Genomic DNA, 25,225 nt, shown 5'->3' with positions numbered 1-25,225 from the left:
GAAAGTAGTCTCTGATTTTTACTGCTGCAAGGTGAATCAGCTTTATCTTTGTGGTCTTTTGCACTTGTTACCTGCCCTTCTGTCTTAATTTAAAACCATTTCCATACTCCCTTAAATTTTTGCTTGGGTAAAGCCTGATGCTTCTCCGCTTTTATTTCTCAACTTGTAATTTTTTCTTAGTTATGTACAGAGCTGCCAGCTTAGTTTTGCTCACAGTGGAACTGTACTGAATTCATATCCCAGGCACTTTAACTAGTGCACTATTTTTTCAGTCCTGATATATTTTAATTGTATAGATCATAGAATCTCAGAATAGTTTGGGTTGGAAGGGACCTTCAAGATCACCCAGTTCCACCACCCTGCCATGGGCAGGGACATTTTCCACCTTGAACACTTCCAGGGATGGGGCATCCACAGCTTCTCTGGGGAACCTGTGCCAGGGCCTCACCACCTTCACAGGGAAGGTAGAGATTTAAAACTATATTATTTCTTAATCATAAACATTCACAAATCTCAGTGTAATTTAGTGCTGTATGCAATGGCTGAGAGCCTCTACATATGTAGGTTATTGAGTAAACCTCACTTACAGCCTGGCTAGGAAAAATGGTGAATGTATATGACTGAGTTTTGCATAAAACCATATTAGATTGTATTGATTTCAACATCATCTTTTCGTTTTTGTAGGAATGCATCCTACAGCAACATTGCTGTAGCAGTCTTTCTCAATGTTAATATAAAGTTTGTGGCACTAAACTAATGATAATTAAATTGCCCTGATTTTAGTTAGCAGCTAAGAGCGAGAACAGTCATGGTCAGGGGCACCTTTTCTTTGATTGAATGCTTTCTGGAGGGTTGGTTTTGTTTGGTTTTGGCAGTCATTGTGAGCTGGTGAGTTAAGAAACTGTTGCTTACTGTTTAGAATTGCCCTAATTCAGATGAAGGAACCCCTAAAATAGCTTTTGATTCTCCACCTGCTGCTTCTAGTAGGATTAATTTGTTAGTTTTGAGCACAGGGTTCTTGTGGTGCTGCTGTTCTAATGGTAGCAAATAGTTTGTTTTATAGTCTTTATATACTTCTTTTTTCTTTAACACCTACCAAGGATAATGCTTTTGATTCGGAGATGTGCTGTAATACTGAATAATAATTTCTTGATGGATCAAAATAGAGATAATAGGTAGAAACCAGTATTGATTTATTTAATTTTGTTCTTTAAGAAATTAGAGAAATAAAAATAGTTTATACCAGCATCTTTATTAAAATAATGGTTAAAATGTTATGTGGTCTCTAGAAAGTACATTTTAAGTAAAACAATGACAGCAAAAAAAATTTCTACAAAAAATCACAAAACCAACAAACAAGTGTCCTGGAGGTGAAGCAATAAAAATCAGAGATACACATGTTTGTGAAAATATTGGATGTTTGAGATGGCTTTGAAAATGAAAAGCTTCTAACATGCTTAGAGGAGTAAGAACTGACAAGTTAAGTATTTTTAAAGTATTTGACAATAATACAGGATATCGTACTTTCTTTTAGTGTATTTCCTCATTCTTTATGTTCAGCTGAAACCATTTTATTACTAAGAAATAATGTTGCTTGTCTTAAACAGAAGTTATTGGCTTTTTACGTGCTGCTTTCATAATAACTGCTACCTCACATTTCATTGCTTCCTCCTAAATAGAAAGTCTTGTTTAATATTCTTAGACACTTCAATATCTTACATGTTCAACTGTTGCGTGTGAAAAGTTCTTTTACAAAACAAATAGTTTGAATGGAATAGTTGTGCCCACTTTTTATTGTACTTGATGTCTGTAGAGAAACAGCAGAAAGAGGAAAAACAAAACAAAAAGCTCAACAAGACCAAGTCCTAGTCTGATGAATAAGGTTTTTAATTGCAGAACGTTCCTGTTAAGAATTTGATGGTGATGAGGCAACCAAGTTTGTTTCAGCTCTGCAGTAAGTTTAGATGGAAATAAGTAATTATTCATATTCTGAACTTCATTGCTGCGTGTTTTAGGATGGTTGACCAGATGCATAATTATTGATCCTATCAACTGTTTCCACAGGCCAACAAATATCCAATGACTCTTTAGTTTTATATTTAATTGTGGAGTTCTAATTCCTTTTAACAGCTGCAGAACTTCAAAGGCACTTACAAAAGTTGTTAACTCTTGCCTGCTTTGAAAGGGAAGGTGAAATTTTTTGGATCCATTAGAATCATTTAGGGTGTGTATGTATATAAACAGATTTGTGTCCTTGCTCTGTGTGCCTTATAAGAGTAGTCATTAAAAGTAAACCAGTACACAACGCTGAGCTTTCTTTTTATGCAAAATTAAAATTCTTCATTACCTGCACTGAGTTTTGTCATACAATGGTTGAAAGTACATATGACAGTAATATATTCCTTGATTCCCTTAAGGTACTGTTAATTTCAGTGATCTTTCCAAGATCACTGCTTCTTTCTTGCTCCTTTCCTCTTCTCCACTCCACCTTTAAAGCAAAACAGGACAGATATTGGTTTATGCTTTGTGAAGGAGATTGGGAATCAGGGAATCTGCTTCCTGGTCTGTACCTTGCTCCTTTTTAGCAGTAGTCAATTTGTTAAACTCCCTTTGCTGTAGATATGCTTAGTGTGAAGAAAAAAAAACCCAAAAAAACCTTACTAATTAAGCAATGTGCTGAGGGTTTTGGAGGAATTAGAAAAAAAGGCTTCGCTTATGTTATGACTCAATTTTCTACATCGTCAATTAAGAAGAAAATTATTGGTATTATTTATTTCAGTGTATATTTAGCACGATTTATAAGGGCAAACTGAAGATAATGAATTACCACAAACATGTTTAGTGAACAGAATGTCCCAGATTGGTTTTGGCTGAATTTCCTGATGTTTGTGTACCTGCATACTTGATTACTGTTCCTTTCTTTATCCGCATATTTAATTGGTGCCTAATTAATTGCTCCATTGATTTCCTACATAATTAATTATCCACTAATTAGTCATTGATTCCATGCATAGTTAATTAACTTACCCCTCATTTGATTTTTACACTTAATTGACTATAATTCATTGCTTTATTGCTACACTGCCTAATTAGCAACTGCATAATCAATTATTGTTTGCTTACTCCATACTTATTTAGTCTGGTGATCAGCAGAGTTTATCCTCTGCTCTCTGACCTCCTTTTCCAGACATTCTTCCTAAAATAATTCTTTTACTTTGTTTGGTTTCTATCTCACCTCTGTGTGAAGCTTGTGCATCTTCTGTGTGTTCTCCTGGTCCTTCCTCCACCTTCACTGACACTCACTATGCTATGCCGCCTGTGCTGTTCCCTTCTGGGTTTGGGTGGCCTTGGTAATCAAACACTTTTAAACACCCACAGAGGTTTCTGGGGATTCTTCTTGCTCTTCTGCCCCTCCCCAAGTCCTCACTGGGAGGAGAGATAAAGTGGTGTGTGAGTGCTGATTGCAGTTGTTGGAGGAGGAGACACGGCACAAAGCGCTGAGCCTGAACTTGTAGGGAAAACAGCCAGCAGGTCAGGAAGCAAAAACAGTGACAAATAACAGAAATATCAGCTAAACAGTGGAATTTCGATTGGTTAAATGCTTAGGTGAATGTTCATAGGTTTTATTTTGTGTTTATGTTTAAGGAGTTGCTATCTGCTGGGTCAATAACAGGCTTCATGCCCTTAAAAAAAGAAAGAATAATGCTAACTAGAGGAGAACTAGTTCAAAGGAACATTTCAACATACTGTAATCATAACAGAAATACCTGTGTGCTCAAGACAGCAGAATGCCTGAGAAGGAACCCAGCTGAGGTCCTAAGAACGTGCTGGTTGTACCATTCACTTACATAGCTGCTTGTATGGAGTAAGAGGCTATTTCGAACAACAGGAGCAGTATTGGAGTTGTTTTTTCAGAGATGTTTTGAAAGAGACGAAGGCATAGCCTGCCTGTTAGTTTTGAGCTTTCCTTTTGTTACATTTCAAGTGCAAATACCTGTAAGAAAGACACCTTAAATAAAGATTTTTTTTTTTTGGGGGGGGCGGGGGGGAGCCATATAATTAGTGGGTCTTGAAGGAAGTGGAATACTGTTGAGTAGGGGAGTGCTTAGGTTTGTTTTAAAAATAGGTCCCAAAATGCAGCTTTCCTCTTCTCTTATCCCCAGATTCATCCCAAAGATCACAAACTATCACTTTATTTCTGTACTTACCCAGTGATCTCTGGTTTGATTTGTACCTTTTGAAGTGCTGCTTGTTCCGCTTTCGTTTCAGTGGGTTTATGTCCCCAATTTTCCATAGGGAGGTGGAGAGAGAATAGTAATTGAAACCAATCTCTGGGCCAGAACTTCATACACAAGAACAAGTGTGTTGTTAAAATTGGTTGCTGGTTGATTTTTGGTTTCACTGGACCTGGAAGGGAGTAGGGACTCTTCAAAAATCAACCATTAAACCAAAAGACTGCAGTGTTAGAAAACAAAGTCCTCTGAATTTCTCTGGCCAAAATTCTTGATCTTTTTTTTTTAATCTGGGATTGTATTATTCCTTCTTTTTTGTTATTTACTTTCTTGAGGCTTTGCTTTCACATCACATTTCAAGTACTTGTGAATTAAATAAACCCCTAAGCTTCACTTAAAAAGCTTGTGTCAAATTTCTGTTTAAAGCATTGACTGGGGGAGTTTTAATGACATTTTTCATTTGTTCCTGCTGCTTTGAAGGTTTTTAGTTTGTTTAGGGGATCTTTTTGGGAGGGGAAGGGGTAGATTTGTTTGTTTATTTGGTTTTCTTACATCCACAGTAACTTTTCATGGAACTCGATGAGGGTGTTGTGTTTACATATAATTTTACCTTGTGTTTGAAAATAAATAAAATTATAGTGATGTTTGAGGCTGGAAGAGAAAAAAGGTCTTAATTTGTTCTTCCTTTTGTGTCATGTTAAAACATTTCTAAGAGTTCAACCAGAAGAAAATTTTTGCCCTAGAAGGATCTAGCTAAGAAGTTACCCATTTCTTAAATTAATTTATTTGGGGATGTATTATGAATGTGTTCATTTAGTGATATAACATTAGTCATTTCACCTCATTGCTGCCTGTTATGTGTCTTAAGTAAAATATAGTTATTATGTTGACTGAACCAAAATCCCAGTAACTCACGGTAACATAAATAACTTACATTTGAAAACACTAATTCCTTATTTTTAAACTTGTTTTGTTTTGTTTTGTTTTGTTTTTCAGGGATCCATTCCATCTTCATGTGTAAGCTTTGTAACTTATTTTCACCGAATAAGTCTGAGCTGTTGTCTCATGTCTCTGAGAAACACACAGAGGAGGGGACCAGTGTGGATGACATCGTTATTCCTCTCCAGCCTCTAACAGTGCCCACAAACACAAGCAAAGATGGAGAAGGTACATTCATAAATTGAGAGGAATGTAATTTTCAGTGTTGCATATTTCTTTAATAAAACCTGTGGTGTGATGACTCTGCATTGTGCATGGAATGGTTTCCCACAGTTTGTTTTTATAATGAGCACTGTACAACTGCCACCCCAAATTTCATTCAGCACAGAATAGATCACATGACAGATACGGATAAACTCAGTGGGTCTTAGGGAGTGATGACATGGGTTCATTATTTTTCAGTGTCAAGTATAGCAAATTTTGCTTCCTAGAGCTTTAATCTGAGCACTGTAGTAGCAGTGGGAAGATTGTCTAGCAGCAGTGAAAAGCAATCAGGACACCATGGGTGATACAGTGTGTCTTGAGGCTTCGGTGTCCTTTTTGAGTTCTCTAACTAGTTTGCTGTGATTCAGGTAGTGTTAAAAGTTCTATTCCAAAAAGAAAGTGGCACAATTCATAATTTATAACTGTGTTTTCATAGTTATGCTGGTAAATAAAGCAATCAGAGGTTGAATTAGTTACACATAAAAATTTTACTGTGCAATGGAAGAAGTTAAATTCATTCCATTCCATTTTTAACAGATCATAACTGTCATTCTTTGGAATATTAGCAATGTGTTAAAAATAATTCAGACTTTTTATCTTCTTTTATGCCGTTAATGAGTGATGTATTTATATTGTTGCCAAATCTCTTGTTTTACACAAATACTAGAATTTTTCAGCCATCATTTCTGGATTTTGTGCTTATGGATCAACAGCTCTCTAATATCATACATGTAAGATTCTTTTTGGTGTTAACATATGTATGTGATGTTTCTTTGTTTATTTACCAGCAATAATTCAGTAGTTATGTAACTTCATCAATGTAAGAAGGTATTTCTAATAATGATCATGTAGTATTTCACTAGAGCTGCTGTCTCCTCAGATGAGGAAAAATCTCACCAAAATATTATTTCACACAATGCCCAAAATTACCAATGTATCAGAAGATGTTGAATAAATTTCGAATCAGTTTTCAAAATATCATTTTAATTTTATTTTTATATACAGAACTAATTCCTTGGGCATGCAGAATGCATTTTCCTTTCTCAAATCTTGGTTTGCTGTTATCTCTTCACTACGTATGTTTCCGAGCACAATGAGACTGGTACCTTGTCATATCCTTACTCATTTTAGTAAAAAGACTCTTCTGTAAACTTCCCTTGCATTGTTGTTAGGAGTATCCACACTTTCTGTATTGTATGTGTTCAGCATACATTGTACATTTATGGGAATATTTTGTCATTACCATTATGATCTGAAGCAACAGAAATTAGACATAAATAGCTTTTAGGAAAACAACTCTGCAAATCTTATGTAAAATATAACCTCCTTAAGCTATGTATTCATAATTTACCTTTCTCATTATTCTTGGTGAATACTTGTATTCATCTCATGTGTTCATATGGTGCTACCTTTTCAGGTTATAAGAATGTCAAGGTAAATTATTTTTCCAGAATTTTCAAGTCATATTCTAGACATTCTTTAGCATTTCTCTTTTCCTATCAGACAGATTGATTGGAGAAGATGGTTCTGAAGTCCCATGGAATTATTTTCTGTGTTCTGTTTTTTTAAAAAATATGGTATTCTGCAGTTGAACATAAGATTTGGAAAGAGTTCTTTCAAAGCATCAGTTATGCAGTTCCCTCCTGCTATGGAATCTGCAGCAGATGAAACTTAGAAAGTTTATAGTGCACAATTATTTTTCAGTGAACCAGTCTTTGTAGTAATTCAGTATTGTCATTGAAAGGAGGGGTAATTGGTAAATGACAGTCTTAGAAATTACAACTTTTAGTACTTGGTGACTTGTAGGTGAACATCTTTTTGTCCTTTGAAAGTGTAATTTCTCTTCCAAGTATTGGTAAATACAGTAACTACCCTACAATTGGTATAGAAGAGTGAATGCTGAGTTGCTAATGGAGCTCTTTATTCTGCCTGAGTAATAAATTGATGACTTTATAAGTACTGAGGACAAGTAAAGTGCTAGGCATATAAAAAACTGTTGTTTTATTTACAGTGCTCTCTGCTGAATTTTGTTTAGTCATGCTACTTTCCCATCATTAAGCCATGATCTATTTAGAGTTGATTTGTCCTAAACATTTTGATACAACCATGTTAAAATTTTTTTATCAAGTGGGACCAAGTGGGAGATGTTGGTTACACATCTATGCACAGGTCACGTCTTGTCCAGCACTGTAGTGTGACATCTTTCTTTGGGACATGACAGGTATTTACCTGGTAATTGTAGTCATTCATACTCAGTTTAGCCTTGGGCTTTTTATAGTTCTTCACAATGATCTCCATTGCCTTCAAAGTACTTATTGAAACTCAGTTTTCTTTTGCTTATTTCTAGTCAGATTGGTGAGGATTTGTGGGACAGCATCAATGGCCCTGGCTTGATCTATTCATAGTGTCACTACCTGATGGATTGTTGCTTGTTTCGGGCTGTACTGGATTATGGGATGCACGGCTCTGTTGGAAACCTTAAAAAGTTGCAGTCTGAATATCATAATTTCCTCCAAGGAGTGCAGCTCACTAAGGACACTTAAAACCATGGTGTGTGCATCAGCCTCACCCTTGCCTGAACACAGGGTGCAGGCAGAGTCAGCACTCACCTGAGGGACAGGAGGTGCTGCAGATGCCCTGATACAAACACAGAACAGTAACAAAATAAGGCTGGGGATGAGATTTGTATCCATGTGTTTGTGTGACACCATGTGCAGAAGAGTCTGAATACAGCCCTGTGCTGTTGTGGCTGATGAAATGTGAGCTCTTTATACTGACATCTGAGGAAGGATTCATGTTGCATAATGCATCAGCCTGTTAAAATATGGTCAGGAGGTTTAAGTGACACTTGCACAAGCATTTTCTGACAAACTTTTTGTATTAAATAGATTGATTTGGAGAAGCTTATGTGAACAATTCCTATGAAGGAACAGTATAAAAATAGACACACAGTTTATTTCATTTCTCACTTTTTGAAGTGTCTTTTTTATATCTTTGAGTACATAATTATACAGCATAGCAAAGAATGTCTTCCATGGATTTTGCCATTGCTCATCCAATAGCAATCAGCATAAAGATTGGTTTCAGTCATTCTGTAATGAGAGCAAAATCCCCAGAAACAACTAAGTTGTTCTTGAGGGAACAGGATCTAAATTCAAAATCTTTATAATGACCAATTTAAAGCTTCTATTTATGACTAAGCATCATTGAAATAAGTGATAGGGTTTTTCTATTATTTATTTACTGCTTTTTTTTAGCAGTTAAATAGATTCTTTTTTCTAACAAGCAATATTTGATTACCTTAGTTATGTATTGGCAGATGAATGACAATGTTCTACTATTAAATTACTGTGTGTTGTTGATCTTAGGTGGTTTGAGCTGGAATTTGTATAATGCAGTGTGAAGAGCTCACTGGGGGCAAGCTGGGTAGAGAGACAGCTGTAATTTGTGGTTATGTGCCTCATTAAAAATTTAATTCTGGCATTGTTAACTCTAGCTTGAGATAAGCTCTGTTCTGGAAAAAAGGAAACCAAGGAGCAAGGAAAAGAAATGACTGTGACAAACCTCAGAAGTTCTGGTGATGCATCAGTTGCTCACATGAGCCCTTCTGTTCCTGTGTTTGTTGCTGCCTGCCTCTTGCCACCAAACCTTTTAAATGCTTGAGAACTGCTGTAAATTCTTCTACTGGTGGAAACATTTACTAGTCCCAGTGCTAAGAACTGCAATTTTGTATGCCATAGCAGAGGTTCTATCACCAGCCATCTAAAGGAGCAGTTTTCACATTTCCACTTGCGTGCAAGATTTTGTTTAAATTTTTTAATGTGAAAGTGCTGTTTATGTTTTTCGTTAAATTTGCACTAAAACAGTCAGGAAGAAGCATCTCTTTGACCTGATTTTTCATAATTTCTTTTTGTTATCTGATGATTGTATTGTAAAAGTATGAAAAGAATATCATACACAGAGAATATGGTGGTTGCATTCATTCTTCCAATCTTTGGATTTAACTGTTTTCTAGTAGTCTGACCAGCATCCACATCTCTATTCCTCATGTTGGACAGTTAGCAAACTGTGGCCTTTTGATGGGTTAATGTAAAGAGAATTGTTGTTGGGTTTGTTCTAATTTTTGTTAATTTCTTCAACCCAAATAGTGATTGATATGATGGATGGATATAAAAATAGCATGAATGGCAGCAAAGAGAAGTTTTGAGAGCACTGAAATCCCCCCTTTCTTTTTGGCTGAAAATTGACAAAATTTCTTTTGCTAGGGTAGCATGAAAGTTCAGGACACTGGTGGAGGGTTGAAAAAAGTTATGGGAAACAGTTGTTTGGGTTTTTTTTCCCATTCATAGTAAGGTTTTTTGACAGTTTTATTACATTTATTTAAGCAGGCAGGTATTCAGTCACTCTAAGTGGACAGGATGCCTTATTTTTCTTTTGATAGTAATTACATGGTTAACTCAAAGCTGTGATCCCTGAACGTGGAGTTTTGTTTGCCTGGTATGTTTTAGGGAAATGCTGAATAGGTTATGAATAACACTATGCTACTTTCTCCTGTTCTCCTGCATTATCTTCCTTTAGGATTCCTTAGGTCATTTATTTTTCCATATCCTCTAAATCAACCGATTCCATCAGGTCTTTGGGCACCTGTGCTTGAAAAATTTTTGTGGTTTGGGTTTTTTAAATATTCTCTCTTTTCATGGTTTTTCAGACTTCTACATTGTCAAGTCTCAGTGTATCAGTATTTGTGATTCTGCAGGAGTGATGAGAGAAATCTTAAGCAGGAAATAAAATTTATGTTGTCATTCATTTCTGTGCACTGCATGTCATGGATTTCATCAATATTTCCTTTACAGAAATATGGAAATGTGAAATTTTATTGTATTCATTAGAAATTGTGGATGACTTCTGATTTTAATTATGGAAACATTTTTTTGCATGGCTTCTGGAATTTATTTGTTACCAACAATTTTTTATGCCAGCTTTTGGCTAGAAAGTGCTGACAATCAAGAACCAATCAACAGAAAATATTAGAGAGTTATTGTTCACTATATTTAAAGGACAATGAGATTTTGTTTCTTAAACATAATTTGTTTTTCTCTGCTTACATCTCAATACCTGGATAATTTATTTAAAAATTTTTGAAATTCAAAGTCTTTTTGTAGTGTTAAAGCACAGTAGAACAATTTTGAAGAATAAATATGCTGATAGAGTAATAGTGTAGTCTAGAAGAGTGCTTGCAGTGTAATTAAGTAAAACTGTGGCACTTTGACATCTGCTGATCTCAATAACACAATGCCAGCAAATACCACTGCTTGAAATATGTGTGTGTGATGCTAATGTTTTTTTCAGCTTTTGGGATAATTTCTCTCAAACTTCATTTGAGGCACCTATTTTTCAAAGATCAGAGAGATATTAGCTAATTAGCTAATGGAATTTAATTAATTTACTTTCATTTTCTTTGCTAGAGCTTCTTGTAGCAAAGAGGAAAAGAGGCAGACCAAAAGGGTCCACTAAGAAGTTTTGTGTGGATGAAGATGTGGCAGAAAATAACCCTGTTCCAAGCAAAGAGACTCCAGCTGCGACAGAAGAAGGCCCAGAACCATCTGAAGTCTCACCAGGCAGCCTGGAATGCAGGAAATGCAATAGGAAATTCTCCAACACACGTCAGCTGACTAAACACATCTGCATTATTGTTCTAAATGAAGGGGAAGAAGAAGGAGATGGAGGTAAGAGAACACCCAGCACAAATATCTGAAGCAGTTTGCTCCCTACCCTGAGACCTGGCTCGGAATCCCCAGTGCTGGCTTTAAATGGAGTGGAGTTGTCTGTTCCATGAAGCACAAAAAAGCAAAACTGAACTTAGACAAGGTATTTAAACTTCTTTAAAAGTGGTCAAAATGTTTATTACAGTAATGACTGTCTTACAACTCCCTGAATGCTTGTTTTGCATTAGCAGCTGTTCTTTTTGTCATAAAGTGGGTTGTTTTTCAGTGAGAAGTGATATAGGCCATGCAGGTGAGTATCACATGTAGGTGAGGAAGAATGGTCCTGTACAGGTGTTTCTATCATGTGACTTGGGAAACCTGAATTCTGTTCTCTTCTTTTGATTGAGTTTGCATTTCTGGATGGCTTCTGTTACTGTATAAAAAATAATCTCAAACTCAAACAAAGGTTTATGTGAATGTTTGTCTTTGGCATAGGAGAGTTCAGTGTTTAAATTTAGCTTTAAGATTGATTTGGATATATTCAACCTCTCAAATTTTTAGTATAGAACAGAGCAGAATGGAATTATCTTCAGTTGTAAGGAGCCTACAGTGACCATCTCGTCCAACTGCCTGACCAATTCAGGGCTGACCAGAAGTTAAACTGCTGCTAAGGGCATTGTCCAGATGGTGTCTTAAACACTCCTTGGCCTGGGGTTTTGAACCCCAATCTGTTTAAAAAGACAACAGTGAATATTTGTTCAGAGTAGAGTAGTTGAAGGGACATACAATAATCAGCTCCTCTACCTGTCTATTTAACTTTTCCCTGAGGTGAATGTCACATACATACAAAGCAATAACTTAGTCCAAATTACCTTAACCTTATCTGAGATTAACCTTTTGTTGATGCTAAAATTCAAGTAATTCAACAATTTCCTTGACTTTTTGTGTTGATGGTAAAGCTCAGGTTTTGCTTTTGCTACAGTTGCTCGGTATAATATTGTGGATTCTGCTTGTAGACAAAATTAGCCATTGATTTTTTTTCTCTTTTGTTTTGTTACTCTTTCTAGTCTGTCATGATTATACACAACTAGTATGACTATTTTACTTTCATTGATATGTAAAGCTTAACTTCTGTGGCAAAGCTTAATTAAAATAAGCTTAGAATATGTTGATAGAGCAGAGCAACTCTTGATGTGATAAAGCACCTGGTTATATTTTGCTGTCATCAGTGGTACAATTTTTCAACTACACAAAATTACAGTTACTCCAGCTGTCTCACCTCTGACATCCCAAGTGTCCATGCCCTCTGCTGTTTGTATGTGCTAGGTCCAGTGTTAATATTTGAATTATTTTAGAAATGTCACCCTTTCTAATGTCCTTTTAAAATAAACTGCAGGTCAAAGTATCAACTCAAATTACCTGTTCTTGACCTGTTAGCTCATTAGAGCTCCTAAATCCCATCTTTATTGCTTTTTCTACAAAACACACTGGGAAATTTTCCACACTAAATTGCTTATCCTTTGCTTTCTTTGTAAAGAAAATAGCCACAGTTTTGGGCAGATAAAATATTTTTTGTTTATGCCCTGGTAAATACAAAGCAGTCAAGCAAAGTCAAACAGTCAAGCAACAAATGAGTTGGGGTCACCAAAATAAAGGGTTCCAATTTTTGGAAGCTTTCTATCTTGATTGCAAATTGTGAAGTTATTGGGGGCTGGTTTTATCCTGAAGACATAATTCTTCTTTGGAATATATCTCGGAAATTCAGCTGTCAGTCGTCTACTGATTACTGTCCCATCACAGGAAAACTTTTCACTTCTGGATTTATCATATGAAATGGTTTGAGACAACTTACCAGTTTCTCAATATGTAGATAAAGTAGCATGTACATTATTATTTTCCTCTTAGAAAGTTTGAATACAGTCATTAGCTCAAAACTCTGTGGAATGGACAAGAACAGTATGTTCCCTGTCTAAGGAACATTATAGAGACATAATAGTCACAGAATCAGTAAGTTTGGAAAAGACATCCAAGGTCATCGAGTCCAGCTGTTAACTCAGCATGACCATGTTCATCACTAAACCAGGTCCCCAAGTGTCACATCCACAGACCTTGTGAACACTTCCAGGGGTGCTGAATCCACCACTTGTTGCACAGCCTGTTGTGATCGTTGATCATCTTTTCAATGAAGAAATTTTCCTAGTATCTAATCTAAACCTCTTCTGGCACAACTTGAAGCCATTTCCTCTTATCCTGTCCGTTGAGAAGAGGCTGATCCCCACCTGGCTGCAGTCTCCTTTCAGGCAGTTGTAGAGTGATGAGGTTCCCCTGAGCCTCCTTTTCTCCAGGCTGAACACCCCCAGCTCCTTCAGCTGCTCCTCATACTTGGGCTCCAGACCCTTCCCCAGATCCATTGCCCATCTCTGGACCCAGTCCAGCCCCTCAGTGTCCTTCTTGTAGTGAGGGGCCCAGAACTGAGCACAGGATTCAAGGTGTGACCTCACCAGTGCTGAGTACAGGGGAACAGTCCCTGCCCTTATCCTGCTGGCCACATTAATTTTGATACAAGCCAAGGGGCCCTTTGCCTTCTTGCCCAGGTGGGCACATGCTGGCTCATGTTCAGCCCCTGTTGACCCACAACTCCAGGTGCTTTTCTGCCAGGCAGTTTTCCAGCCCTTCTGCTCCCAGCCTGGAGCACGGCATGGAGCAGTCGGGACCCAAGGGCAGGACCTGGCATTTTGCCTTATTGAACCTCACACAGTTGGCCTCGGTCCATTGATCCAGCATGTCCAGATCTTTCTGCAGAGCCCTTGTTCATACTGTGGCATGAAGTGGGTTTTTTGCTGTTCTGCTCTTTTCCTAATGTTTCCTTTATATTATGGTTGATTTTTCTGACTCCTGCTTACTATTAAACTTACGTTTTCAGGGACATATTTAGAAATATAGACAGACCTTTCTTGTACTCTTAAGAGTCAATTTAGAACCCATCATTTTATCAGATTTTTTTTTTCTTGAATCTACTGTTGCAAATTTTCATACAGCTGGATGGAAGATTTCATTGAAGGTCCTTGAATCTTCCAGAAATATAATATATGCTTCTGCATGTCAGAGACAGTTCAAAATAGATGGCTAAAATTCACAAGGACCTTTGGCTGCAGGTTCTTCGCACTTAGTCTTTGACATTTTACCTAGTACGTATAAGTTGAGGTTTTTCCCTTTTATCTGTGTATTTTCCAGCTTGAAATTACTTTTATCTGTAATGCTTCTGAGATGTTTCTGTAGTTTTAAAGTTTATACCATTTTCTCATGTTTTTAACTTCTTGCAATGCTTAGCACTCTGTGGACATCTGGTTAATAATCAAATGTTTTCACTTTGCATTGTATCTGGCTGCAATGGAGTTAACTTGCTTCATAGCAGCTCATATGATGCAGTATTTTATATTTGTGACCAAAATAATGTTTTGGATATTGCTAAAATATGCTAAGCATGAAAATATTAAAAAGATATATATATAGTTATTATGTATGATAGTCTCTATTCAGAGAAATCTAATATATGTTTTGACCTGCAGCTCAAATATTCATAGAAGTTTCCAAGTAATAAAATGCTTTCTGTCTTTTATAGGTCGACAAGAAAAGTGCTGAAATCCCTAGCATAACAGACATTGAAAATAAATAAATCATTAGAAAACTCTAGTTGAAACTTCATTGAAACTGCACATGTATTGGTCAGTGGAATAACTGGTAGATGCAGTGTTCTACTGTTCCTTGCTTCTGTAGTTAGTGATCTGCATTCATCTCTGAGATCTGTGACTCCTTGATAGTTCTCCTGCTCTTTTCAGAGTTACCAGGCCTTACTGGTTACTGACATCCTCTGTGCATCTAGTTTCATCCTTTAAAGCATAATGATTGCCTTCACCTTGTGGGCCCATTCACTAAAAGATAAGGAAAAGGAAAAAAAAAAAAAAAAAAAAAAAAAAAAAAAAGAAATTACTTTTTTCAAATTTGGAGGGTTGGCCCTGCCTGGACTCCAGGGTGCCCAGAAAGCAGCTCCTCAGCTGGACTAGAAAGAGAAAATATAATGAAAGGCTTATGAGGAGAGATCACTCACCATTTACCATTACAGGAAAAACACACTACCTGGGGAAACTAATTTATTACCAGTCCAATCAGAGCAGGATAATGAGGAATAAACCCAAATCTCCATCAGAGAAGCCAAACTGTAGCCCCCTGCTACCAAAATAATTGCCACACAAAGCCAGTACAGCACAGGATTACAAAATGTCCACTGTATTTCCAAGTTGCCCATGTACCTTCTTAGTAAATACACTTTTTCATAGAGGGCTTATTTGCCTAAGCAAATTGCTGTTTTTTAAACCAAACTGTGTGTACACTTGTTTCTGTTTCTTTTTGGTTAAACAAAATGAGCATTTCTGGCAAATGACTTGGATCTGGCTGGCAGGATACAAGAGAGGACATTTAATGGCCAGGGAATAGTGTTTGGGTGGAAGACAGATTACAGTCCCTTCTGTGGGATGAACCATTCAGTCCTACTGAAGTGGGAGCCTACATATATCTTAAAGATGTCAGTTTTGGCCTAAGTTTAAAATGTTTTTGCCATCACCTGGGTTCTAATTTAAATTAATTCTTTCTGCAAGTAGGATGTCATTCTCTGCAGAAAAAACAATTGCCTGTGTTACTTTTCTTTTTTCCAAGCTGCTCTCCTGCTGCTATGAAATACCACATTTTAGAGGTTAAAAATTAGTAATTTGAATGAAGAGTAGTTTAAAAACATGCCCGTTAAGACTGTGTAGCTATGCCTGTGAAATGTTGTACATCCAAGCGTAAATTGAGAGCAGTCCCTCCAATTAATGACTCCAACAGAATCATGGAACACATGAAGGATGCAGTTCGATGGGACCCTGGAAGCCCTGATTAATTCAGAGCTGGCAGTAGCTTTGCTGATGAACACACATGACCATTTCTTAATCGTGTTAGAGGCAGCTCAGTTGTGTTTCCTGCACAAACACAAGCCGGCGTTTGACATGCCTGACGCTGGGGAGGGGAGGTCACGTCGTCCGTCTGTTGGATCCAGGTGCCAGCTGACAAAGTGCTGAGCTGACTGCTTAGCAAAGGAGCTGCAGAGTGAGACAGTTTGTCTAAACAAACCTGTTCAGGAGCAAGCAAAGGCTTTTACTGCCTGGAGAAACTTAGCTTAGCTATTCAAGTGGCATATATTCCATTTTCTCACAAATCATATTAAAATCATACATATAATATAATTCATCCATATAATAAAATATAGTTCCTTTATAACCCATGATAGTTATTATACAGCAGAACTCTCCTAGTTGAGATGGACAAAGCATTTATTTGGCACTCTAATCCATGATCCTAGCAGTGTAGGAATTTTTTCCAGAAAGGCAGCTAAATACTGATGAGATGGTCACATACTATAGAAAGGCTGTTTGAACCCTGTGGTCAAAGTTGAAGCTCTTTTTCATTAAAACATACTTTTGTCTCCCTTTTAATCCTTTCCTAAAGCACACCTTCCACTACAGGGTGAGGTTTTTTTTTTTCACGTAGAGAGTGTTCAGGACCTGTCATTAAGAGTTAAGGTGTTTGTTCATTTGGTAATTTGATAAGGAGTACTGGTTTGAAGGATTTTTAAGTCTCTGGTTACACACAGACCACAAAATAGTTCTCTCTGTAGCAAAAAGTGTTGGCAGTGTATGCACCCCAGCTGCTTATCAAGATTTTTTTTCTGGAAGATGTTTCTTCTCTCAGATGGGTAGAATGGAGCTACTGCCACTAACATGCATCAAATTAGTGAATAAATTTTAATATTTAAGTATCAGAATAGATCACTTTAAAGAGATGATATTTTGGTTTTTTGATCAGGTATCATGTGATGGTGAAAATGTTCTTACAGATCCTCAGCACTAGCAGCAGATATATGATCAGGAAATCAGTGGAGTTTCCTCACTGCTGTTTCTCACCAATTTATGTGTGGGCTTTTTTTGTGTTAACTGAGATTGCATGGCACTCAGCTTCCTCACACCTTTGCTCATACTGGATATAGTCCTCCTGTTAGGGGCTGGGTGTTCTCAGCTCATATGGAAAAAGTTGAGATATTTTAGTCATATAGGCACTTGAGATTCTTTGTTTGAAGTACTTGCCAACTTTGGGTTTTGGATGAAAATTTTTTTTGTATGGCCATAATTTTTAGTGCTCAGCCTGCATGCACAAATATTCTATGCATATGAAACAGCACTATTTTAGCAAAGAAATATTTTTATATTGCAATTCTGTATATTTTTTTAAGTCTTTTAAAATAGTATTTGTAGTCTCTTCTGAAAGCAGGGAGACAGTCAGCAGTATTTATTGTAAAACATCTCTTTGCCTTGACCCTTGGTTAGACTGAAAGAACTGCCAAACTGATCTGCCTGACAGAGCACATCAGGAAAGAAAAATAATATGAAACATTTGTTGGTTTATTACTGTGGTCATAGTTATTCACTGACATGAGTCACAGACAAACTCAAATCTATGGTTCTCCTTGTTTTGGTAGAATTCCAATATTTAAAAGTTAATAGAGTTGCATATTAACATTAAAAGGTAATAAATGGTTTTGTTATTTGTCTTCAGCCACTTTACCTCCTCATTAAACTGATTAATGGTTAAAATCTTTCTAAGGGTTAGAAAGGAGAGTTTAGGAATAAGGTGCTTGGATTCTGTTCATGTAACTACTAGGAATTACATGATCCCTAGTGAAGTGGAGAAAATTCTGTTCTCTTCATCAGAGCTTTTATTCCACTATAGGGTTCTAGATTTCTTTTAGCTAAAGCATATTTTGTCTGTATATATAAAATATATAAAAAATCTATATATAGTATAGATAGGTATATAAAATATGCCTATATATGTAGGTATATAAAATCTTCTGGTTTTTTTCCTGTTGCTTTTCAATTTTACTTACTGCCCACAGAACAAAAGCAGAGTAATTAACCCAGTATGTGAAGTACTCTCAGGGAAACAATTCAATAAGCAGATTACATTCTCAGGCACATGGTGTGGCTCTTGGGGACAGTCCTGGGCAGGGCCAGGAGTTGGACTCCCTGATTCTTGTGGGTCCCTTCCAACTCAGTTTATTGTGTGATTCTGTGAATTCTAATTCTTTATGAGAAGACTTTCTTGTGTTGCTAACCATATCCTGCTGAGAAATTTGTGATGATTCATTTTATTTTTGCTAATAAACTAGCAGAGGCTGTTTAATGAAGGAAATGTGAAAATGTGTTTGTTTCATAGAATCACCAAGGTGGGTAAAGACCTGTAAGATAGAGTCTGACTGTTTCCTTCCACCTCTCCTCAGCACACCAAAAGAAACCGCTGCACAAGCAGGTTCTGTTTGAAGGGCATTTTTCTTTATCTTCATATATCCCTTTCAAGTATTGCAGAAAAATATCAGGGTTAGAACTATGTGCTTTTAGTATAAATGAATAATTTTCAACTATATTAAGGAGTTAAATGGGGACATTATGAAACTCTTTATACCTATAAAGCAGCAATATTTTCTAAAATCATAGAAGTCCACAGAGAAAAACCCAGTTGAGAAGAGGCATAGATCAAGGAAATTTTATAATGAAATTGAAGAAATCATTATTAGGTGCTGAAAAGTGCTGCTCTCCATGCAGAGGAGCTGGAAGTTGGGCAGAATCATGGCTGGCTGTGTTTGAATTCAGTTTGCTTTGTGGTTGTTCCTCATTCTGGAGATTTTAAATATGAATTTCAGGCTTACAGTTTAATATTAAATCACTGCCAGTTGTCAGCATACAGATTTCCATCTCAGGATGCCTGAGAAAGTTAAACATTTTCCTGCACACCTTGTTTCCTTCTGGTTCTGTGTCTGCTAAAGAAACTGTGGTTTATACAGGTTATGTGATCAGCCCTATCCATGCTGCTTGAGCTCCTGCTTGTGTCTTTCATTTTTGTAAAGAGCAGCCAGGACACTTTAAACCTTTGCTCCATTACAGTCAGGCCACAAAGACAGTCTTTGTTTCAATCTCAGCTGAGCATTTACAAAATGGTACTGGAATTAAAACAGCCACTTTCATGTTGTCTATCTTTTCACTCCTTCTGCTGATTGCATGTCAGAAACAAGTCTGGACACACTACAGCTTGGCTCTTACTGGAATGAATTACTCTGGAGATTGAATCAGCCAATGTAGATTGAGAGAGGAAAAAAAAAAAGAAAAATTCACTGGATTTACTTATAATTTTCTTCCATTAGATTCTTCTTTCCTTGTTCATTGCTTCTGGAACATTTGCATAATGCCTTAATTTGCTGACTTTGTTTTTTCTTGTCGGCATCTTCTAACACATCATCTCATATAAGAAATTTTATTGGTATACACTTAATAGTTGTCTGGTTTTTGTCTATGCTGATAATTATTTGTCTCTTGGGTGGTTTTGTTTGTTTGTTTTTTAACTTTTATTTTTATTTTTTAGAAATTCAGTAAAGGAATTCCTCATTTGCTTTAAGAAAGAAATCAGCTGATTACTGGCTATTAATTTTTATCTCATAGGAGTGTTTTGCATACAAGTGTTGTGTGAGTTTCTAGTTAACAGGTTGAAAATTTATCCAATTAAGGAGATTGAAGGCATTCTGAATAGCAACAGGGAATGGTTTGGAAGTGCAGGCCTTCAAAACAAGGAGTTGCATGTTGGGATTTAGATTGGCCCAAAAAACTATCTTGAACGCCAGTTATTCTTGAGTCAACACTAAAAAGGAAATTATGTTTCTGGCTGTTGGTTTACAATAACGGGAGAGGAAGAAGGTCTCAACCAAAGGGATTGTCAAAAGACTTTTCATTAAATAAGATTGATAATGAAGCCGGTCCTGAAATAAATAATCCTAAGATTGTCAGAACAATTAAATATGGAAAAGAGAAAAATAAATTGTTCATTCATTGCAAAATCATGAGAACTTTGACAAATTTTGTAGCATTTTCACAGAAATCCACAATAATGTGAATGAATTTAGAAACACATTTTTTAGAGTTAGTTTTTTAAATACTGATTTTTTTTTCTCTCTTGTTTTCTTTGTTTGTATAAGTATCATACTAGATTTATGAAACAGAGGGGGGAAAGTTCCCCTTTTGGAATCATGTAACACGTCTTGTTTTTACAATGTCTTTCTTTCTACTGTAGCATAAATGTTCTCCCCATTTGTTCTTGCAGTGTTAGTGATGGTGTTTCCTGCATTGCTTTTGTACATAGTTACCTTCTTTTTGATGTTTGCTCTTTAGGTAATGATTCTGACGTTGACCTTGACAGGAAGGAAGACGAGCGAGAAAAAACTCCCAAGAGGCCCAGAGTTCAGAAAACAGAGAAAACAGCATCAACTAAGGAGACTGAACAGATTTCAGGAGCTAAAAATCCTATTATAAGTGTGGTTTTGACAGCCCATGAAACTATTCCAGGTAATCAAAATCGCCAATTCTATAATAATTTTTTAAATTATGCTGACACTGTATGAAATACTCATTGGTCTAAGACCACATTGCTTAAAATATTTAGTGTATGAAAAATATTTAGCATTATGTGATTATCTTGATACAGAATCTCTGCATCTGGCAGCTACATAATTGTAGAACTTTAATCGCGTTTCTACATAGGTACCAGAAATGCTGGACCTGGCTGTAGTTAACCTCAGTTACTGTATTAGCATCAGTTATGTTTAGTCTCTGAATAGTTCTAAAGAAGAAAATTATACAACATTAACCAAAGAACAGAAAAGTGTTTATATATTTGAAAATCAAGATATACATAATGGTTAGAGGTTTCAAACAATTCAGTTGAAACTACATTTGCATTTGACTGTTTATATAAACCATTAACTGGTTGTTAACCATTTACCAGTGACTGTCAGAATCCCTTTTTGATAGTTTTGTGCGTTATTTTCAAGTTTGTAGTTTTATTGTTCTCCTTTTCATTACCGCTAACATTTCTGAGTGTTTGTTTTGCTTATAACAGAACAACTTTAAGGTCTTCATTTTGCTGTTGGGTTGAAAGCTAGCAGGATTCTCTGTGTTGTTAATAGCTTTTGATATTGACATCTGTGATGTGCTGGTTCAGGGGCTCAAGGAGGTGTAAGTGGGGTCCTTTAGGTGTTGCTTTGTGGATGTTGACAAACCTCCCTTCCTCAGGGCTTCTGGAAAGAGCGATAACTGGAGATTCCCCTCCCCGGTGCTAAATTTTATGCACCCTGTAAGAGTTTTTATCTTAGACCTTTACATTTCTGGCAAGGATTAGAAGAATTTCCAAGAGGGGAAGGAAAGACATGGTGGATAATGCAATTCAAGATCCATTTCCTTCCAAACCTGCCTAAAAAGGCAAATGAAATAATAGTGAATATAGATAATGAAACAGATGTAGGAAGCATGTGATGCAGGAGAGGATCTAGTGGATATTGTTGCCTTAATTACTACCTAATAAAATTTTTCTTTAGGCTACCAAATGTTTGGCTTTCTTTCACATATGCTTTTTGAGGTACTCAAAATAGTAAAATAACTTAAACTTTGGAGGTACTTGGGCATAGCACATTCAAAAATTCAGAAGGCTTTAATGAGCCAAAAGGATTTATGGTCAAGTATGAACCTGCAGCATTTTTTAAAGGTCCTCTTATCTATTTGACTGACAATTAATAATCTTATGGCATTCAAGTTTCCAGCTAAATTATGTGTAATAAAAAAGTCAGTACTCTTCAAAAAGTTATGAATTGTTACCCAACTTTTCAAAATTTGGAAATTCTAAAAGATATGATAGAAGGGATTAACTCTAAAGATTCAAAGGAAAAATACTTCATTTAATGCAAATATGGCTTAATTTATTTTTCATTGATTTTCCTTCTATTTTTTTCCATTAATTTCCACAATCTAGCTGCATCTTAATGTCACTAGAAATTCTTATACAGTTCCTCTTTCTCAGTAATACTTAAATGTCTGGAGTTTTTAATAGAGAGTTTTCACAGTCTTTTTCATAGTCATTTTTCTGCAGATTTATCATGTGCTGAAGAAATGAGTTACTGCTGTAGACTGCTGTTGAAGATTATAAATAGATAAAATAGTTCTCCCTTCTCTTCTGCTTTCTGTGTACTAGACCATCTGTAAAGTTAAGTTGAAAATAAAGTTTAAAGGTCCTTAAGCACTATCTGAATTTAGTCCCTTCTCTGCAAGCATTAACAATCTGTACCCACCTGTTACCTAGTTGTGAGGGTGCATGGAAATATTTTGTGTCCATTACAGTAAAAATTTTGTTGGAACATTTAAGATGACAATTTAAAAAATATAGTTTATTCCAGTATTAAGGAACTACTCAGACTGGTTTTTTTGCCTCATAAATAAAAGAGTCTTTTAGAAGTATTGCATTAACACTTTGCTGTAATTTCAGTAAACGCTCATGAGGTTTGAGACAATGCTTTATATAATTTAGATTGTGACTAATTTTTTTTCTTCAAAATCCCTTGGAACAAACAGAATCAGTCAGTTTATAGCTTCCCAGAAAGGACATTTGGGTAACTTTGATTTTTTCTGGTGTTCCTCTTTTGTAATGTTTTCTTGGGAAGAATATGAAAGGTAATAGATTTACAGCTATAGAAATATGAAAGCTGCCATTAACCCACAGAGTAAATACAGTTTGAAGAAAAGTTGTAGATTTTTTTTTTAGTGCGGGCCTTGAAGTTCCTTGATGGGCTTGAGAGGTGAGCCTGTGCAAAGCTCTTGCAGGGCAAGGCCAAGCACAAGGTCCTGCACCTGAACATGGAGTGATAGGATAAGGGGAAATAGCTTCAAACTGAAAAAGGGTAGGTTGAGATTAGGTTGTAGGAAGAATTTCTTCACTGTGAGGGTGATAAGGCATGAAAAAGTTTGCTCAGAGATTTGGGGATGCCCTATCCCTGGAAGTGTTCAAGGCCAGGTTGGATGGGGTTCTGAGCAGTCTGGTCTAGTGGAAGGTGGCTCTGCTCACAGCGGACAGGTTGGAATTAGATCACCTTTAATGTCCCTTGCTGCCCAAACCGTTCCATGATTCCATGGTGGAGGGTTTGGGGGACCTTGCAGAGAAGGAGTGCAGAGTTCATGAGCACACCAAGGTATCAGATCAAACGCATGACAGTATTTTGTAAGCATCACAATTAAGAGAGGGAATAACTACAATTACACGCACTTCTGAAAATGGTTTTGAATGGCAGGCACTTTTCTTAATAGTTTTTTTTTAAGAAAAAGTGAGTAAATTCAGCCGAGTATTCCATCTTCTGGATTTTTAATGTATTTTATTTCCTATATTTAAATTCTGTAAATTATCAAGGTGTCTAAAACCAATTTATTTTTCATGGTCAGTTGGTTTGATTCAGGAGAGATATGAACATTTAAATTATTGTTTTATGTAAATTCTGTAATATTTTAAAGACTTAGCTTGTTCCTAGGAGATTCATTTTAAGTTCCTGTAAAGATGGTCAATGGTAGATTATTTGTTTGTTTGTTTGTTTTCAAGAAATACAAAAATAGCATGAAATATCCAGTTTCTTGAAAAAAATTATTTTTTGTTTTCTAAAGGAGTTGGGTTTTTTTTTTTCAACTACAAATTCTTAATACAACACCATGAAGGCTTTTCTCTCCCTGATTTCCACTATCCATAAAAGTCCAGCTGAGTTCTTGTGCAACTATGTGAGAAGATTCTATCTGTAATCTATGAACACTTAGTTCCTTCTTCCATCGAAATTTTTGGGCAGTGGAAAAGAAGTAAAAGAATGTAATTTTGCTTGCTATTCTTGTACTTAGTTTACTAACTGGTGGCAGTCTTTTTAGCTGATAGCAGTCTTTTTTGTTTAAGATAATTTCTGTTCTGTAGCCCATGGAATGATGGTTGTGGGTTTATGACACATCTGAATGGATTCAATGTCAGGCAAAGTGACCCTCCTGGGGAAAGGAGAAGGATTGGGACTACCCTTTTCAAAGTCTCTTGGTCAGTAAGTACAGACTGCTGTCACAGGCAAGTGCTGTTCTCCAACCCCAGCTTTCTGTCCTTTGGATCACTGCCTATTGATGCACTTCTGTAGTAAAACAGACTAGAAAATTAATTATTAAGTATTTGCAGAAGGAGAGATATGATGCAGATTTTAGGTAGATCCCCTCTCTAATCCTCTTCATGAGCTCCTGTGCTGGTACTTCTTAGGCATCACCAACATGTAGTTGAATGGAAGGCCAGAGAAAAGATGCTACCCTTATGCTGACTTAAAGCAAATACTGATTTAGGCAAGGTTAAGAAAATAAAAGCTTTCCCCTCCGAATGTGAGCAGGTGTTTATGTTATCATGGGTTTCCAGAATGATTTTGTTCAGATCTGGTGAAAGGGGAGATCTTCGTCCTCCAATACACGGGTCTTTGTGTCTATTTTTGTCTAAATTAAAATGTGCTCAACCTCAGGGTGACCTAACCTACACAAATATTAAATGGTCCTTTTTGCTTTTCTTTTAGCTTTATTTTGAGGGTTAGGGATAGGTTTGCAAGGAGAGCTCTGGGATTATGGGTAGGGTTGATTTCTGATGATTTGACTTGCAGAACTGTTTTACTATGGATCACACACATTTGGAGCACATTTCACAGGATATTGTGGTGTCCTGGGTTGTAGTTTAGGGTGTATTCTATCACCATCTTCAGTTAATGGCCCATCAATGCCTTTTGCATGACTCAGAGATAACTCCCTCCGGGCGTTATCTCTCTCTTTAATGGGCCATTAAGGCTCTCTTCCATGACTCATCATCCCATTGTGAGATGCTCCGCCCATGGGGAAGAGCCAAGCATTCTCACCTGGATATAAGCTGGGATTTGGGACAGTAGAAGCAGCCCTCTTCCACTGGATTCCCAGAGGACTGGAGCTACCAGACCTTTCTACAAGATTTCTGTTTCAAGAAGACCACCTCGTCTGGACTGTTTCCATCACCCTGATCAGGTTGTATTCTGACTCTGTCACTGGTTTTTCTTTTTGTATTTATTTTATTTTATTCTATTTTATTTTCCTTTTCTTCTCA

The 25,225-nt window shown here is 36.5% G+C and overlaps 1 protein-coding gene across 2 annotated transcripts in view; it reads left to right on the top strand.

Annotated features, from left to right (window-relative positions):
• Nucleotides 1–25,225, top strand: part of ZFAT (zinc finger and AT-hook domain containing) — an 82,687-nt gene that overhangs the window by 5,303 nt on the left and 52,159 nt on the right. For both annotated transcript variants that reach the window (XM_066336492.1, XM_066336501.1), the window contains exons 2-4: nt 5,229–5,399; nt 10,901–11,161; nt 20,446–20,619. In XM_066336492.1, the coding sequence (XP_066192589.1) occupies nt 5,229–5,399; nt 10,901–11,161; nt 20,446–20,619 (606 nt within the window). The remainder of the gene's footprint in view (nt 1–5,228; nt 5,400–10,900; nt 11,162–20,445; nt 20,620–25,225) is intronic.

Source organism: Sylvia atricapilla, chromosome 1, assembly GCF_009819655.1.
Source record: "Sylvia atricapilla isolate bSylAtr1 chromosome 1, bSylAtr1.pri, whole genome shotgun sequence".
Taxonomy (NCBI): domain Eukaryota; kingdom Metazoa; phylum Chordata; class Aves; order Passeriformes; family Sylviidae; genus Sylvia; species Sylvia atricapilla.
Note: the sequence above shows the minus strand (reverse complement) of the source record. Positions and strands in the feature narration are given on the sequence as shown.